Source organism: Anas platyrhynchos, chromosome 5 (assembly GCF_047663525.1).
Source record: "Anas platyrhynchos isolate ZD024472 breed Pekin duck chromosome 5, IASCAAS_PekinDuck_T2T, whole genome shotgun sequence".
Taxonomy (NCBI): domain Eukaryota; kingdom Metazoa; phylum Chordata; class Aves; order Anseriformes; family Anatidae; genus Anas; species Anas platyrhynchos.
The window spans coordinates 4,109,783-4,126,982 of NC_092591.1; the positions used below are offsets into that span (position 1 = coordinate 4,109,783).

At 53.3% G+C, this 17,200-nt stretch overlaps 1 protein-coding gene across 5 annotated transcripts in view; it reads left to right on the forward strand.

Moving 5' to 3' along the window:
* Positions 1-17,200, forward strand: part of SAMD4A (sterile alpha motif domain containing 4A) — a 73,876-nt gene that overhangs the window by 45,235 nt on the left and 11,441 nt on the right. For 3 of the 5 annotated variants that reach the window (XR_005265873.2, XM_027459278.3, XM_027459280.3), the window contains exons 4-6: positions 11,275-11,538; positions 15,483-15,592; positions 16,266-16,352. Coding sequence is in view for 4 of the 5 variants with exons in the window: in XM_027459278.3 (XP_027315079.1) it covers positions 11,275-11,538; positions 15,483-15,592; positions 16,266-16,352 (461 nt within the window). In the remaining variant the exon portion in view is untranslated. The remainder of the gene's footprint in view (positions 1-11,274; positions 11,539-15,482; positions 15,593-16,265; positions 16,353-17,200) is intronic. The other 2 variants (XM_027459283.3, XM_027459284.3) reach the window with 1 other exon arrangement.

Below are 17,200 nucleotides of genomic sequence, written 5' to 3' on the forward strand. Positions count from 1 at the left end.
CTTCTCCACAGGCTCTGACCAATATTCCTGTGCACCTCTCCTGGCCCTGCGTAGGTCGGGATGTCTCAAGCAGCACGGGTGGCTTTGGAGCCAATTCGGACAGCATGGGGCTGGCAGGCGCAGTGGTGTGAGGTTTGGTTTGAAAAATGACCTCCTGGGGGCTTTTCTGGGGGGTCCCACCTCACGGTTTTTGCATGCCTGGTAGTTCAGAGGCTTCTCCTCCCCAGGAAAGGATTAGAACAGGTGGATTCAGAAGGGATTTGGGTCCTCGCGTCGTGAGCAAAAAGCAGGGAAGACCGAGCGTAATCCACGGAGGAGGATGATGATGGGTGAAGGTGACTTCCCAGCCCTGCTGAGGAGCTGGGATTGAGCTGTGCTGACACCAGCTCCGCAACAGGACGAGAGCCGAGGTGTCAGTGAGGTTTGGGGTGTTTACCTAAGAGGGGAAAGGCCTGAATGACGCCAAACGGGGCCTGCAGGAAAAGGGCCTGCGACTAAACGGGCCTCGCACCAGGTGCAGCAGGTTAATCATTGATGGTGGCTGAAGCTCCGCAAGAAGCACCGGGTCTTAAAGGACGCCTCTCAAAAATCAGCCAGAGACCATGCTCCGTGTGCTAGGTCGGGAGCTTCCCTAACGCAATATTTGCTTGGACGCGAGCGCAGTAAGTCCACAAATAGATGCCAAAAAACAAACACGGCTGGGCAGCCTTTGTCCCAGCCCCTTGAGTCGCTCAATGTGTCCACAAATCCTTTACTCCGGAGCAAAGCCCTCAAGCCCTCGCTGTTTGTTTAGGTTTCCTTGCTGTTATTTTGGAGCTCTCCTCTCACCTGGAGGTGTTGATCTGGGCTGGGGCTTCACCCAGCAGCAGGTTCCAGGGGCAAAGCCCTTCTGAGGGGAGCCTTGTGCTGATCTTGGCCGAGGTACTTGTGCCTGGCGTGGTGGCACAATCAGACGGAACAATATTATGGTGAAGGGTTTAAATTTGGGTTTCAACGTGGGTAGCTGACGTTCACATGAGAATTCGCCCTGCGCTGTCCTTGTCTGCATCTCTTTGGCTCAATGTAGACCCCGGTTGGCGTGGTGCAAGCAGCTCCGGCTTTCTCTGCTGGCTGCTCAGGCTTGGAGTTCATTTCTAGCTTTCTCTGCTGGCATCTGATGTTAGCCAAGGTGTGAGCAGGCAGAAAGGGGGCAGAAAGGCAAAACTGCCCCGGGTGCAATGGGATGGGTGAAGCAGCCCCGGTGCCGTGTCCGGCACAGGCAGCAGCTACCAAACGCCCGGCTCGCAGAACGTCTTCACTTGCAGCATTTTCTTAAAAACGTGGTTTAATAAGAGCAGCACGAGCCTTTGGCTCTTTGCTCAAAGATCTTTGACAAAGGGGCTGCGGTGGAGGCTGCAGCCTAGCGGCTCGGACCCCTTCTCTCACCCCATGTAATTGGTTCCACCTGGGGGTGATCTGGCTGCACGCCTGGTCTGCTTTGTGGAGGGGGAAGCACAGCGCCGCTTAACCCCGTGCTTTCCTCTCCTCTGCTCCCAGGATAGGAGCTGGGATAACGGCCTTGCTTCTTCTGCTGATTTAAGGTGGGATTTTGCTGGGTTCTCACCCGTGGTGTAGGGCCAGGGCACTTCAAGGCCCCGTGGAGATCCCACAGCGGCATGTTGCTGTTCATCAGAGGAGGAAAATCCCAGCTGCTGCTGGACAGGTGGGTCTGCAGCTGCTGAGCTGTGTGCTGGCGTGCCTGTGCGTGGTGGTGCTTGCTGGATTTTGCCTCTATTTGCCCCAATTCTGGACTCTGTAGGGAGAGAGCAGATGAACGTGATGGTGGGGCCCAACGCCGAGCCAGCACCTTTCTGACATTAATAGGGTGGTGCCCTAAGCACAGCGTCATCTTCATCCCTTACCCCACCAGCATCAGGGTGTCCCGGCGCATGTGGAGGCTGTAAAACCTTTCTCTGGCTCTGGTGGTTGTTTTTTTTCTCTTTTTTAGTGATGGGCTGAGTAAAGCTCCTTGGCCTTTGTTGCACTCGAGCCTTTGACCTGTGGTCTTGCCGGTGCTCATGCCCTCTGGTGTTGCACAAACTCACTTTGCTGAGGTCCCTTGGCTTCGATATCCCACTAATTCTGTAGAACAAGAGTGATGGAGCTCTGGAGAACAAGAGCCGTGGCCTTTTGGGGTGCCAGCAAGGCCGGGAAGGATCTGCAGCTGCTCTCTTATGGTCGTTTATGGTGTCCAAGCGGGGCCACCCAGCCCTGGCACCGCTGCAGCCCCAGGGGTGGGCTGGGACAGGCTGTGATTACTCCCTGCACTGAGCTTGTCTCTCCCTCAAGGGAGGATTTGCTTTTCCTGATGCCCCACAGCACCCTTGATCCCAGTTTGCGGTCAGCGACACCACCAGGAGCCACAGCCACCGGCCCCATACCCAGGGATGCTCCCCGGCACCTCAGCTACTGCCTTGGGCCCTTAAAGCATCTGAGGAATAATCCCTCCAGCTGCCCACAAGTAGGCTTGGCTCTTCCCACCCCTGCTTTCCAGCCCCTGTAGCCAGCTGGGATTGTTGGTCCCATGCAGGAAGGGGCCGTGCTGGCCAAGGCATGCACATCCCCCCAAAAAAACCTTTTTTGCCCCTCCACGACAGCCTGCAGACACCCCATTTCCCCAGCTTCCCCTCACAAGATCACAGAAATCAGTTTTGTGAGGCTTTCCCGAGCATCCCCATGGGGCAGGGAGCCCTGGAGAGCATCACACCCCCACTGCTCACCTCTTGAAACCCCAAAACTCTCCGATCCGATAAATAAAAAGAGAAGGATCAGCAAACAGCAGCTACAGAGGACTGCAGGAGAGCAGCGGTGCGTGCACACACGTGCTGGAAGCGGGGATGGGGAGGCTCTGGTTTGTGTTAATCCGGAGTGAATCCAGTTCCTCCCGACGGCAGCGCTGCGGCTGGGACTCGCCGCGTTATCCCGCCTCGGTAACACGCTGCTATTTAATTAACTTCTGACTTCTGGCTTGAAGGAGCGGCGTGCAAAATAGTTATTTACTTCATTTGGAAATTCTTTTAATCGTTCCCATAATTACAGCTTCCTGCTCCTTTTTTTGGGTATTTTTCGTAGCGGGGGGAAGGGAGGGAAGGAGGGGGAATATTTGCCGTTCTCCTTGTGGTTATCACATCCTTCAAATTACTAAAAGAGGCTGGGATAATAGGTCTAGTGATTATATATAGGCACCATCTGCTCTGTGGCTGCTTCCTATCAAAGTGCAGTTAGGAGAGTGCAAGGAGGATATTTTCTCTCCAGCTATATTAAGACTCTGTTTCCATCTCGGCTCCAAAGCAAAGCTCTCTGAATGCAAATGGCTCAAATGCGCTGTAATCAATGGCTCATTTTTGGCAGCCTCGAAGCTCTGAGCCTGTTTTTTTTTTTTTTTTTTTTTTTTTTCTCCCCTCAAATTTGCTGTTCCCATTCGTTACGCAATCCTCCCGGAGGCTGGGTGCTCGCTGTTTGCTTGTAGCTGTAGCCTGCCCTGGCTGCTGAGGAAATGCCTGAGGATTTGGGAACGTTTCGGTGCCTGAGGAGCTGGGAATGTCTCATTGCCTAAGGAACTGGGGAGGTTTCAGTGCCTGAGGAATTGGGGATGTTTCGGTGGATATTTGCGGGGTGGATCTGTGGCGCACACCAGCTCTCCGTTTGCAAGGGGGGCAGAAAGCTGGGTCGATTTGAGGCAATAATGGGGAAAAGTTGGGGAAAATTAGGGAAAAAGTGTTTGGTGATGACTGCCCCGTTGCTGCTGGGGCTGGCTGGGGAGCACGGCAAAGCTTGGGACAGCAAAGCCACCAGTCCTGTCCTTTTCAGATGAAAAAAGTGTTTCAGGTGTGATGTACATCACATAAAGCACACATTGTCCTGTGTTTTTAATGACTCTTTTAGGCTTGTTGGATCCTTTGGAGGGCGGACCCTTTAGGGCACAGGTCCTGGGGCATTTCGAGAGGGCGATTCCTTCACCCCTTCCACTGCACTGCCTCGGGGTCCCTCTTTTCGTACCCTACAGGTTGCATATGGCTACACAGAGGCACGTTGCTGACTTATCTCTTCCAGGTTGGTCTCCAGAAGTGATTTAGTGGAAAGAAGGCGTACTCCATCTGCAGGGTAATGTGCATAGCAGCTCCTACTCTTGATGATTCTCAGCCTGGGGACCCTACAGCACCCAGCACAGGGCAGCAGCACCCCCGCGACCTCCTCGGTGCCACCGAGGGGTGACAGAACCAGACCGCAGAGCAGATTTGGGCATCTCTTGGAGTTTGGGGACAGCAGAAAGGAGAACTTCGGTGTCACACCACGATTTATCCGGCTTGGGGAGCGAGCAGGGGAGGGATTTCCCCCGGGAGCCCCTAGCAGAAATCAGTGAGTTGTGGGCTAACGAGCGAGGCGTGGATCAGCGCAGCAGCGTCGTTATTAACAGGCCGGGATTCCCCAGGGACAAACGCTGTTTTTCTGTGGTTTGCCTGTAAATGTAGAAGAGAAACCGCGTTTCTTGGCCTGGAGATCGGGGGCGTTTCGTTCACCCTGGCTCCGGGCAGAGCCCGCTGCAGCGTTCCTCCACCCCAGCACCGCTTCCCCTCTCCGGCCTCGTGCTGCACATCCAAGCCCGGACGGATGGGCTGGGGAAAACCCCGTGCAAAAACCTCAACAGCAGCTCCGGGCTGCTGCTCCTCGACGGGACGTAGCCGGGCTCTTCTCCAGAAATGAGAGACACGGGACGGGGGAGCAGCAGCGAGCTGCATTTCCAGCCGGCAGCTGGGGCTGCGTGCACGCCCAGCCCACGGCACGCAGGGGCGGGTAGCGCCGAGCATCCCGGGGCCCAACTCCTGCTGCGAGGCGAAGGAGTGAATAATGCTCAGCCCAATTCCTGCACGCAGAGCAGAGCAGAGCCCTCTCCGGAGCCATCAGACGTGTCCCCTTCCCCGGCCGAGCCTGGATGGGGCCCCGCACGCACCGCTCGAAAAGAGCGGCGGCGGCACGAACAAACGGGGTATTGTTGCGCTGTCCAGTCCTCTTCTGGAGCAGGAAACGGCGCTTTAAAAAGTCTTTTTTGTTTGCTTTTTAAAGTTTGCATGACGTGGTGTTCGGCAGTCCGGGCTTCTTCCTCTTTTCTCTGCTCCAGGCAGCGCTGTGCTTATATTTTGGTTTGTCTCCTAACTCACAGAGCTTGCGCTTAGCACCGTTTCTCCCCCCGTGGCTTATATCAGCCCATGGCTCAGAGGCAAGGAAAAGCTTACCCGGCACTGCATGAAGCTAAATTCACAGCCACAAAAGCTGAAAGGGAAAAAACACACAAAGGAAAGAGTCCGAGCATAATCATGTTGAAAAAAGCTCCTTTCAATTCTGCTTGAGGTGCACGGGAGGGGTTTTTGGCTGCTTTTTTGGGGGATGCTTCCCAACCGGGGTGGCAGCAGGCAGGAGGAGAGCACCCACCTGAAGCTGCCGGCTGCTTTGTGAGGGTTGCAGGAGGACGGCAGCCCCTGCCCAGCCTCGGTGGATTAAGGACATCCGCGTTCATACAGCAAATCCGTCAGGGTCGAGCTGCTGCTTCAGATACCTGCAGAGCAGCAAGCGAGTTGTGCACAACCAGACGCTGTCTGGGAATGCACCGTGGCAAGCTTTGCAGCCAGAAGGTGCCGTTCCTGGACTCAAACCAGAAACTCATCTCCAAAGGAGCTGGATGTGCACCCCGCAGCACTATTTTCTTTCAGCGGTCACAGAGGGACAATATTCTGCTTTGCCAGCCTCTGTTTGGGCTGTGCACTGGTAAAATGCACGGGGATTTGAGGCTGTTTTAAAGGTGCTCTGGGCGTCAGGAACCCTCTGGGGACAGTGAAAGGCATTGCCGGGTAGGTGTGAGGCTGCTCTCGGAGGAAACACTCCCACCAGCAGCTTGGTGTATTGCTCCAAAGGCATTTTTGCAGCACTTTTATTTTTTTAAAGCCAGATTTTGCAGCATTTTCACCCAGATTTTGCACCGGTACACCAGGCAGAGCGAAAGCGAGTGTCTTCCAGCTGTCGCAAGCTGCTTGGAGGAAGGTCTGAGTGCAGAGCCCAATTCCTCTGCTCTAATTACAGGAATTGGGTGGCTTTTTCCTTCTGAGGCACCGGCTGAGAAATTGGCCCGAAACCCTGAGAAACCACAACACAAATGTCTGACGCTGTTCCATGCGGTCTTTGGTGAACAAAAACACTCTTGAAATTAGCCCTTGTGTACCAAAATAGGCAACACCACTTCAAAAAGGAAGAGAGAAAAAATAAACCCTGAGCTCGGCTGCCCGAGAGCCGGAGCTGCCCGGGGCCGAACGGAGCCTGGTTTGTAGGGGAAACAATCCCACACCCTGCAGCCCCAGAGTTTCTCTAAATCCCTCGTGGTGGCTTCTACCTGGCCAGTGTTGAGGCTGAAATAAAGGTGGTTTTACCTGGGGAGGCACAGGGATAGAGCAACGTCTCTCCTGCATCCTCAGCATCCTCCTCCGGCCGTGCTCGGGAGCGCTCGCTCGTAACCCTGGCTCCATCCCTACCCCTTTATTTTTGTCCCCTGGAAATTTGAAGCTTGGCTCGGTTGGAAACCTAAGAGCACCTCGGCAGCACCTCGCATTTCTCCGTGCTGGCTCCGGGCTATTTATTACGTTTTTTCCCCAGGATGCCACACGTCTCAGGCTGATCTCAGAGGACATACATTTAGCAGCGACTGCCAGGTTGTGGCCGGCCGCAGTTTGGGTGCGTTTGGGTGGGCCAGGGGGGCTTTCTTTGCAGGGAAACAAGGTCTGGCGTGGCCTGAGCACCCGTGGACATTCAGAACTGGGGTCGAGGTGCAAGCAGGTGGTGCCAATCTGCACAAAAACGGGCTGCCACGTGGAGCAGGGGCTGTTAGATTTGGGTGGAAGGAGCCAGGCTGGCAGCGCAGCGATCCCTAGGCGGAGCTGCTTCTCGTGGGACATTCACTCTGTGCAGTGGTGATGTAGAAGAGGAGGTAGGACTCATCGTGCCCTGCTTCGGATTTATTTATCAGCTCTCTCTTGGGTCAACAAAGGCAGAAGGAGACAAAAGTGAGTGGCACGGGGCTCCAACCAAACACGCCGGTGGGTGAGAAACGGCAGAAAATCGCGGAAGCGCTCCGGTGAGCTGGGTTTTCCACTCTGCACAGATCTGCTCTGCACAGATCTGCTTGCACATCCTTTGAATTTTCCAGTGCGGATACAAGTGGGCAGGAAAAACCCTCGCAGCCCGGCAGCGGGACACGCTCAAGGGCTGCAGCACTCGCGTGTGCCGGCTCAGCCCCACGGCCGCCCCTCGGCGCGTTTCCTCTCTTTGTTCGCAGCTCGAGTTCCTCTGGCTGCACCGTGGAAGCTGGTCGTGCCCTGGAAGAACACATCAGCTTGATATTTAAATTAGAGCTTTGTATTTTGACAGAGCAGGAGAAAATGAAGCAGGCATTCCTGTCTCTGCTGCTGCTGAAGCGTGCATGGGGCATTTGTTCGGGTGAGAGGCTGAAGGAGCAAATTGTCCCTGCTCAGCTCTTGGCTTCACCCCGGACCATCCAAAAAGTGCTCCAAAAGCTGGGAAGGAACTGCCCTGAGCTGACCCTTTCAAGATCATTAGCTTCATCTGCTATTTAAAGGAATTGAGTGCGAGCAGCAGGATTGGTAAAGGTGCCAATAAAGGGGCAGGGACACCGTGCTCTGCACCGAGCAGCAAGCATGTGTCACGCTCCTGGCTTGTTTAGGAAGTGATTGCCTTAAAGCATCGCCTGCAGGCTCCAGGCTCTCTTACCACAACTGAAAAGTCAGATTCTAAAATGTGCATCAGAGCTGCTGATGGCAACAAGAGCAGCCGGGGAGCTTTCAAAGCGCTGGTGACTTTCTGTGCCCATAGCATCCTCGCCAGAGGAATTGCCCCTAGCTCATCACTGGGAAGCTGTGTGGATTGAGTTGGGGGTTAGAAAACCTGCTCATGGCTTAGTGAAATACAGCCTGCTGGACTCTGGCTTCACGTTATTTCAGAAAAAAGAAGTGGAACTAATTCTTACAGGTTGCACCGGGTGATTTCTAATTGTTCCTGACCATCCTGCGGCGTTCATTATTTCTCCACCAGCCGACAACGGCTTCTAATTAGGGGAAGGAAAATGAAGATGGACGAGCAGCAGTTTGCAAGGGTATTGCTGCTCAGGAAGGAATCCGGGCTGGACTGAAGCCAAAAACATCCTCTTGTTTGGAAGGTTTTGTTGGGGCGAGGACAGCGCAGGCACAGCAGGGTGAGAGCTGTCATGCAGGGCCGATGGAGCAGCCCTGCACGTCCTGCGAGCAATCCCATAGCCACCCCACACACAGCTCCTGTCCTGCGAGCCCGTAGGCAGTGGTGCCCAGCTGCCCGTGCCCGTTTCCTGCACCTCTCCTTCACCCAAAGGGCACGGATATTTCCTCATCCAGAATTTCTCCCGCAAGAATTTGGGGTGGCTTCAGCCCCCTGGGCACAGCAGGGCGGTGTGGCTGGGTGCCCCTGGGCACAGCAGGGACGATGCAGCTCCAGTGCCCAGCACCGGTGATGCTTTCCAGCTCATTTACCGTTTTCATCCCATATTTCCCCCCCATTTTTTAACATTTTTTTAATGCTAGATCTTTTTTTCCCCTGGGAGGGCGACGTGACATCTCCAGGGCCCCGTGCCAGTGCTACTTTTGGAGCGCCACCACAAAGCCAGGAGCTGCGGTGTTTGCCCTCCCAGCTGAGCTGTCAGTGCTGAAATATCTCGGCCAAGAAAACCTTAAATATATCTCCTTTCCCGGCAGGAAACGCCGCAACTTTAGGAAACTTAACGCTGCTCTGAAAACAATTCGAGGTCCTCACTGACATCCTTTTCTCCCAGGAGGCTTCTGCAGGACATTTCTGTCGTTGCTGAATGGAAAGGGAACAATTTCTTTAGCGTGAGCCCTTCCTGCTGCGCAACATTCGTGGTACGTGCCTGGAGGGGAGAGAAGCAGGAGCGATGGAGACGTTGCAGAAATCTGCAGGGTTTCAGCCTCATCCATCAGCTGCGTGCGGCACCGGCTGCTTTTTACAGGTGCCTAATAAAAGCAAACGAGCTCTGGGTTTTTTTTTCTCTCCCCTCCTTTCGTCAACGGGCTACCTGCTCGTTTTCATTACGCTTTTGGGCAGCGGGGATGGCTTTGATGGTGTTTTCCCCCCCGGGCATTAGCTGGGAATTGAAACCTGGCTTAAGTTCTGCGGCACGTTACACCTGGCTGCCAGTTTTCCACCAAGACTCATTTGTGTTAGGAAACAACGCGCCGAGCCTGCAGAGGTTTTGCTGCGCTCCTAGCAGCGGAATGAGGTGGTTAGGGAGGCGCTTCACGTCGGCGCTTTTGGGGGAAAAACAACAAGAATGGTGCGTTTCCCCGAGGTTTTGTATGGGTTTAAGGAAATCGGTTTTGAAGGAAAAATTGAACAGTTTTCGCTGCAGTCCCATATGGGCTGAAAGGTCGTTTTAACGCCCTGTGCCCTCGGATTTCCCTGGGCCAGAAAATCTCCTTTTTCATTTCTTCCGTGCGGTGAAGCTTGCGGCTGCTAATTTTGAGAAATCGGTGTCGTTCTGCAGATCTGCTCGAATCTCTAGACGTGAACCTCTTGTAACGGAGCAGCACAAGATGTTTTCTGGTAGCCCTCCTGATGCAAACTGCACATCTACACCCGGGCACGCTGCAAACAGCAGCAGCACCTCAGCTCCATGCGAAGCGGCGTGGGTTGCAGGACCTGTCCCTGCTGCCCCAGCAGGCAGCGAGCCCTGGCTCTTTCCCCAAAGTGATAATTTGGCAGACTTTCAGCAGATTTTCTCACTAAATGTGCAGTTGGGTGACGTTTCCCGATGCTCCTTCATTCAGAAAGCTGATCCTTCATTCGGGCGCTCGTGCCATCCCACCAGCACAGTGAAGCAGTGACCAAATCCAGGGATTTTTTGGGTCTCGGTTATCTGGGAACAGCTCCCAGGAAGTCTGATTTCACTGAGTGGAACTGCAGTAAAGCATTAAACAAGCGTTTCCTATCCTAAATCTGTACATCAAAATGCATTGACTACTCTTAATGACTTTGTGAACGATGGGATCTGAATTTTGCTATGCCAACAGGCCGAACTTTTCCTGTGTTTTTCATTTACAGGAAATAACTAATTCATCCATAGCCATCTTTTTCTCTAAATAGAGAAAATCTAAGATTTTGTTTTGATGGTAGTTTAAAATGCCTTAAGACGTACTCGTCTACTTGACTGAGAGGCAAGTAAATACCTACCTGTTGTAAATCCTCAAGAAATAACGTGAAATGGCAGGAGTCAGTGCATTGCTCTTTTCCTAGCCTTGTCAAATTTATTTGTTAAAAACAAGTTGAACTTGGTGGTATTAAAAGTTCAGCTGGGAAATACATGCATGCATAAAAAATGGGAGGAAAAAGAAATACAAAGCCTTCCAAAGAGGCTTCTGGAGGGCCTCAGACGCCCCTCTTTGCCGTGTTTGTGCCAGGGCTTTGCAGTTTGCTTCTCCGGGAGGGTTGAAAGGCGGCGTGCAGATGAAAGCACGCCTGCTGGGCTGAGGAGCGGGGATGCTCTCATTACCGACGCGAGCTCGACTGCGTGCAGGAGCTCGCTAGGACTCAAAAGAGGCTGAGGCAGTTATTTGGATAATAAGGACCTCCACGGTTACCTTAGGCAGATGAGGAAATGCTCGTGCTTCAGGGCATAAGCCGAGTCCTAACTCGGAGAGAAAGGCTTCCCCCGTGCCTCTTTGTGGTGGCTTCCCTGTTCTGGGAATTTCTGTGCCTTTCCCAGAAGGGTTTGGTTCTGGGGCAGGATACGTGTCCGGATGATTTTATCCCGGCGACCTTAATGAGCTCGGTGTAGCTGCTTGAAAATTCCCATTCCCCCCGAAATAACATCTGCAGCTTCCCTGCAAGACAGATGTCAGCCCCTATTTTTTTTTTTGCTAGGGAGAAATCCACGCGGTGCCTTTCCTTAAGCAACCCCAGCAAGCTCGGGTAACCCCATCCTCTCGCAGATCCCCCCGTCCCCTTTCCATCCCAGGGTAGGATCCGAGTAGCCCTGGGCACCGTGAAACCATCAGCACCGTGCCGAGCCACCACGCATTTTGATTTTTTTTTTTAATTATTATTATTAATAATTATTTTTTCAGGGGACTCTGCTGCATCCCGGGCCGCGAGGGGGGAATAACCTGTTTGATTTTTATTTTTTTTCAGTTCTCTCAGGCCAGACACACCACAGCCCTTTGAAACGCTCTGTGTCCCTTACCCCACCCATGAATGTGCCAAACCAACCTCTAGGACATGGATGGATGTCTCATGAGGACTTACGAGCTAGAGGACCCCAGTGCATCCCTTCCGATCATGCCCCCCTGTCTCCACAAAGCAGTGTAGCCTCTTCGGGAAGTGGTGGGAGTGAACATTTAGAAGATCAGCCTTCCGCTCGTAACACATTCCAGGAGGAAGGGAGTGGTATGAAAGGTGAGTGACAAATGAGATGCCTCCCCCCCCTTTGCCCCCGCCTGGCCCCAGGATCGAGGCTTGGACGTTTTGGGCCCTTTGGGGCCGTTTTGGGGAACGCGGGCTTTGGTCGTGGTTGGAGCCTCAGGGACAGGGTTGGTCTCGCCACCATCGTGTAGGGTGATGAGTTAGGTTTTCTTCTAGAGGTGCGTGTTCCCTCCCCGAAAAGCTGATTTTTCTCCATAGCCTGTGGATTGTAGCTGTGAGTGGTGCTCTCTTCCTCTTTTTTTTCTTTAATTACAGTGAAAAACGGTTAAGTTTAGCAAAGGCACGGGTGATTTATCATTGTGGTGTTTGGTGTGAGTAGGAACCCACCGAGTATTTGGGGAAGCTTTGGCTCGGGATGCGTGTTTGGACTGAATTTACCCTGCATCTTTCAGTTGTTTTCCCCCCTCGTGCTTGCTTTTCACCGCGACTTTTAGCACTAAAGCTTTGTAATCCTGTTAGCAAATAAGGCAGAAACGAAACCCCCATCGCTGCAGTCCTGGAGGGAGAGCAAACTGGAGGCTGGAGGGGAATAAATAGAGGTAACGGCACAGAATGGGCGAACACACAGCCCCGGTGCTCTTGTGAGAAGAGAAAATGACTGAAAATGGACCCCCAGCTACCAGAGATGCATTTAAACCGCTGCTGTCAGGTGTGTGGCACATAGCACGTTTTTATTAATGCCAAGCAACTCCATCACGTGAAGCCCGGTGATAAGGAAATCTGTTTTTTTTTAATAGCCACGAGGGCTGATTTTATTCAAAAACAGACAAATCCGGGTATGTGCGGGTCTCTCTGACGCGGAGCTGTGTTCAAGCTGGCCCTGGCTGTCTCTGTGTGATTTGCATGGAAGAAATGCACGAAAACCACCTCGGTTTGCCCTGCAAGGCAGATGCTTGGCGCTGAGCCCGCTGCCTGCTTGGGCTTTGCACCGGGACGTAGCCTTGGGGTAGCGGCCGCGGGCTGTGGATGTGACAGGAGGGTTTTCTAATGGGCTCTGCTCGCTAATGAGCTTGTCATCAGGGAGAGCATCGTCGAGAGAGCACAGCACGGAGGGGTCTGCTTCACGTGGCCTTCCTCCAGGTTTCTGCTGGGGGAGCTGGGGAAGGGACCGCGTGCGCCGCGCTTGGCTCCGGGTGACGCAAAACCACAGTGCCGGGACCAGGGTGGGCAGAAATTTTCCAAAAAAACGTAACAAACCCCCCCAGCCTAACCCATTTGGGGCCAAATTCACCCCATTTCCTTGGGAGAACCGAATGGGACACCCAAAAGCTCCGTTGCCCAAGGAGCCCTCCTGCCCCAGCCTGGTCTCTTGTCCCCTCCTCGCCACTGCTGCCACTGCTCGATTCCCCCCGTGCTGAGCCAGCCGCTCCGCTTTTGTCCTGCTCCCTGGGGACATGCGAAACAGATGTCTCCAGCCTCTGCTTTCGTGCCTGAAGACTGTCGTGCCGTCTCCCCTCGGCAGCTTTTCCTTCAGACCGAACCAATCCAGTTCGTCCCCAGATGGTTATTTTCTAAACTCGGGCTCGTTCTTGCTTCTCTCCTTTTCCCCCCACCGAGCCTGTATCTTTTTGAAGGCGTTGCTGCCCAAAACTGGACCCGTTATCAGGGCTGAGCAGGGAAGAGCAGGTTGCCATCCAGACCGGGCTCCTGTTGCTGTGCAGCTTCATCGTTCTCAAATAACACAACACCGCTGGCCGCGGCTGACCCCCTGTATCCCCAGATCTTCCCCGCACAAAGTACTGCCCGTTCCCTGCCCTCAGCTTGTGCCGGTTATTGTTCCTGCATCAATGCACAGCCTCGTGCATTTTTATTGGATTGCGTCTTATTTCATCCAGACCGCTTTCTGGGCGTGCCAAGTTCGTTCTGAATTGCAGCCACGTCTCCCCAAGCCGCCTGCAGGCTCTCGCCGCGTGGTTTCATCTCGGCTGCACCTTCCCCGAGCTTGGGTTTTTTCCACGTGGTTTCTCCAGCTGCTGCAGCGAGGCAAGACCATGGGACGACCCTCTGGGATGGGAACCCGCGGTGTCTGTCCGTCCATCCAGCCGTTCCTCCCCAGGCACAGCTAGGGGCACAGCAGGGGGAGAGTTTGGGTAGAGCTGGGGGTTTGTGCCGTGCGTATCAGGCTCAAAATGGGCTGGGCTGGGGGATGCTGTAAGGACACTTCAGAAGGCACCCGTGTATGTGTTGGCCGCAGGATGAATCCTTTGAAATTTCTTCTAAATTTCCATGCCAGCACCCAGATATGTGTGTGCTGGTCAAGCTCGCCTCAGGCTTGGAGTTTCTGGCACTCGTGCCACGACTTAGCAATTAGGTCCTGGTAATTGGTGATTAAAGAGGAGCTCCGTGCGCGGACGGCTGGCTCAGTGCTCCGTGGGGATCGTTGGGAAGTTGGACTTCCCAAGGGCCATGAAATCACCTTGAACAGCCTCCTGATCGCCTCTTCTCTGTAAAAGGGGAATTTTCTGCTGGGTTTATGTGTGTGTGAGGTTGCTTCTCTCTCCCGACAGTGTCCAGTTGGGCTTCCCATTGACACAAACGTGTGCCAAATGTCCCCAGGGGACACAGGAACGGGCAAGTTTTTAATGTCATCACTAATAGCACGTTTTCCATAAAATGAAGTTGAGGTTCAGTCCCTGCTCTCCCCACCTGCACTGGAAGGGGGCTTTCTCTTTATACTTTTAATGCAGAAATTGGTTTGAAGCCTTTGGTGGTTGGTTTGGGGATGGTTACACGTTGGGACTTTTGGGAAATGGCATTCTTGAGCTTGTCTGTGCTCGGCAACTGCTACGCCTCGTGTTTGGTGTGGGGCTGGTCTCCTTCAAACACAGTATTTGAGGGATTTCATTGAAACACGTATACCGACCTGTGTCAGGGACAGAGTGGGAGCAAAAGGCAGGGGGGATAAGGACTAACAGAGAAGGGGATTGCCGGGGATGCCAGCAGAGTGCTTGGGCTAGGCTCTGACGGGGCTGTTGTCAGGTTTTGGTGCTAAACGAAGCGGGTCCCAATTTACCAGAGCATTTGAAGCCTTTAGGATGCAGAACAAAAACATCACCACGCGTTGGGTGCATCCCTTGGGGATGTTCACGGGTCCCCCAGGCCTGCGAGACCCAGCATAGCTGCCGGCTGGCTGGAGCTACTGCAGCGAGTTGCGCCGCCTTTGACAACCCATCATTTCTCCGCGCTCAAAAGTATATAATGAAACCCTCTTTATTTCTCTTTAAGCGGCTGTTTAAATTTTCAGCACATAGCAGCTTCCCTCACGCCATAAATCAATGCCCGCCGTCTGCAGCACAGCCGTTTGCTCATCCCAGGCTCAGCCCCGCCGGTCGCTCCTGCGGCTCCCGTGTTCCTGACACGAGCTCGCGCCGTCTGCAGCAGGGTGGTGTTGGCATCAAGGTGGCCAAGGCAGCTTTCGGACAGGTTTTGAAGTCGTTTTGGACGCCCCTGGTGATAAAGGGGGCTCGGTGTATAGCGGTAGGTCCACCGAGCTCGGTGGGATGCTTGGCTGCAGCAGATTTCAATAGTTTTATCTTGGTTTAAGCAATAATGCATGGATCGGAGAGGTTTCAAGAGCCAGGGGGCTAAAACCCAACCTCTGAGGACGTGTCCTCATCCAGTTGGTGGTCCTCTCAGCCATCGGTATCCACAGCAGTTCATCTCTGAAGGGTCCCGCGAGGTTCAGTAAAGGTGCCTGAAGGTTGGATGCACCACTTGTGGTGCTACAAGGTCTAGTGGGTGACATTGGTGATAGGGAACGGTTGGAGCAGGTGCTCTTGGAGGTCTTTTCCAAGCGTAATGATTCTAGGATAGCAGAGGGCACGGGGAACCCAGCCCCTGATAGACTCCTCCTGTCGTTACCATGCGTCACTGAGCAGAAACTAAGAGGGAGCTCTCCTCTTGTCGTTGTGCTGCAGATGTTCCAGCCTGGCTGAAGAGTCTCCGGCTGCACAAGTACGCGGCGCTCTTCTCGCAGATGACGTACGAGGAGATGATGGCCCTCACCGAATGCCAGCTGGAGGCACAGGTACGTCTGCTGTCGGTCCTAAAACCATCAGGGACCCTTCTGTCGCTCCCAGGACCACGACACTCACCTTGGGCACCTCTTATGGCTTTGCCTGGAAGGTGTTTAGCCCGCTAATGGCTGGGGAGCAACCAGAAAAAGGAAAATTGAGCATTAGGAGGGTGAAAAAAGGACGTTGTACCTGGAAAAGGCCACGTCCAGGACTTCTAACTGCAGTCCGGGGGTGAAATTACCATCCTCCTCCAAGCTGCTGGAGCTGCACTTGGGGTTTTGCCTGGTTGGGATCAACCAAGTCTGATTTGGATAAACCAAGTCTGAACATTTCTAGGGTCTTCAGTACCTAGATCCCCTTGAAGGCAGCGGGACTTTGATGGCTGGTTTCCTTGTTAACCTTTGAAAATGTCCCCTTCCTCATTTACCCCTGAGCAGATCTCTTTATCTTTAAGATAAAGAGGTCTGCTCAAGGCCTTTGCTCTCACTGTTCGAGACGTACCAGGGAAGGGGCTAGCTGGAAATCTGCACCTCTAGCAAATTTCTAAGTGATTTTCCATGCCCCCTTGCAAATCAGGGATTTGATTAATTTGTAGCAGCCCTTTCCACTGCGGGGAGAAGGGCTTTGGGTTGATGCAGCTGTCCCGTGGAAGTGTTAATGCCAGGCTCTCCGCTGCTTTTGCAGAACGTTACCAAAGGCGCAAGACACAAAATAGTCATCAGTATCCAAAAGCTAAAAGAAAGACAAAACCTGCTCAAGTCTTTAGAAAGGGTAAGTAATCACAACAACTTTTATATTTCCTATTTTCTGATTGCAACGATAGCCACGGATTAGCTGGGGTGCAGCACTCCCTGCTCACACTTGTTGCTGGGACCTTTGTGCAGAAACCCGTGGTTGCCTTGCCCATATCTGAGCGCTGCCTCACATCAATTCCGTACCAGATGCAGGTTTTTCTGGGGGCAGCGTTTTGTAGAGTGGGCTCTAATCTGTCTCTTGCACTCACGGAGCTGTGATGGATGTTATCTGCAGCTCTGCCACAAGCCCAGCTACCGCCTTACCAGCTGTGACTGCCAGCCTGCCTCGCCTTTTCCTCTGTATTTTGGGGGGAAAGGAGCAGTTGTGCCTCCAGCTGCTCAAAAACACCCGAACCCCAGGTGACGGAGGGCACCACCCAACATACATCATGGTGCCTGGACAGCACTTTGAATTTCCGAGGAGAACAAAGAGAAATTTCTTTGTCCGCTCAGCTTTTGTCAAGCAGAGGAGCGCCAGCACAGCAGACCTGCTGGGAGCAGCTCGCTTGGCCTCTCGCTATTTATTATTGCGATATTATATTATATTTAATTGCACCATCCTCAAACAGCAACTCGCACAGCCTCCCACTAGGGGCTTTTAAATACTTCTGTGGTGTGTTGCTATTTATTGGTGTTTTCGTTAGCTCACTGCTTCACTATTTATTTATAACGTGGGACTGTGCTCAGTATCGCAGGAGCTGGTAAAGCCGTATTTACCCCCGTATATTAATAATAACTATTAAATCTGAGAGAGAGACAGCCCACTGGATGGAGCTCGCCTCGGTGATGTGTTTTCCAGGCAGTTGCACAGCCTCTTCTCCTCAT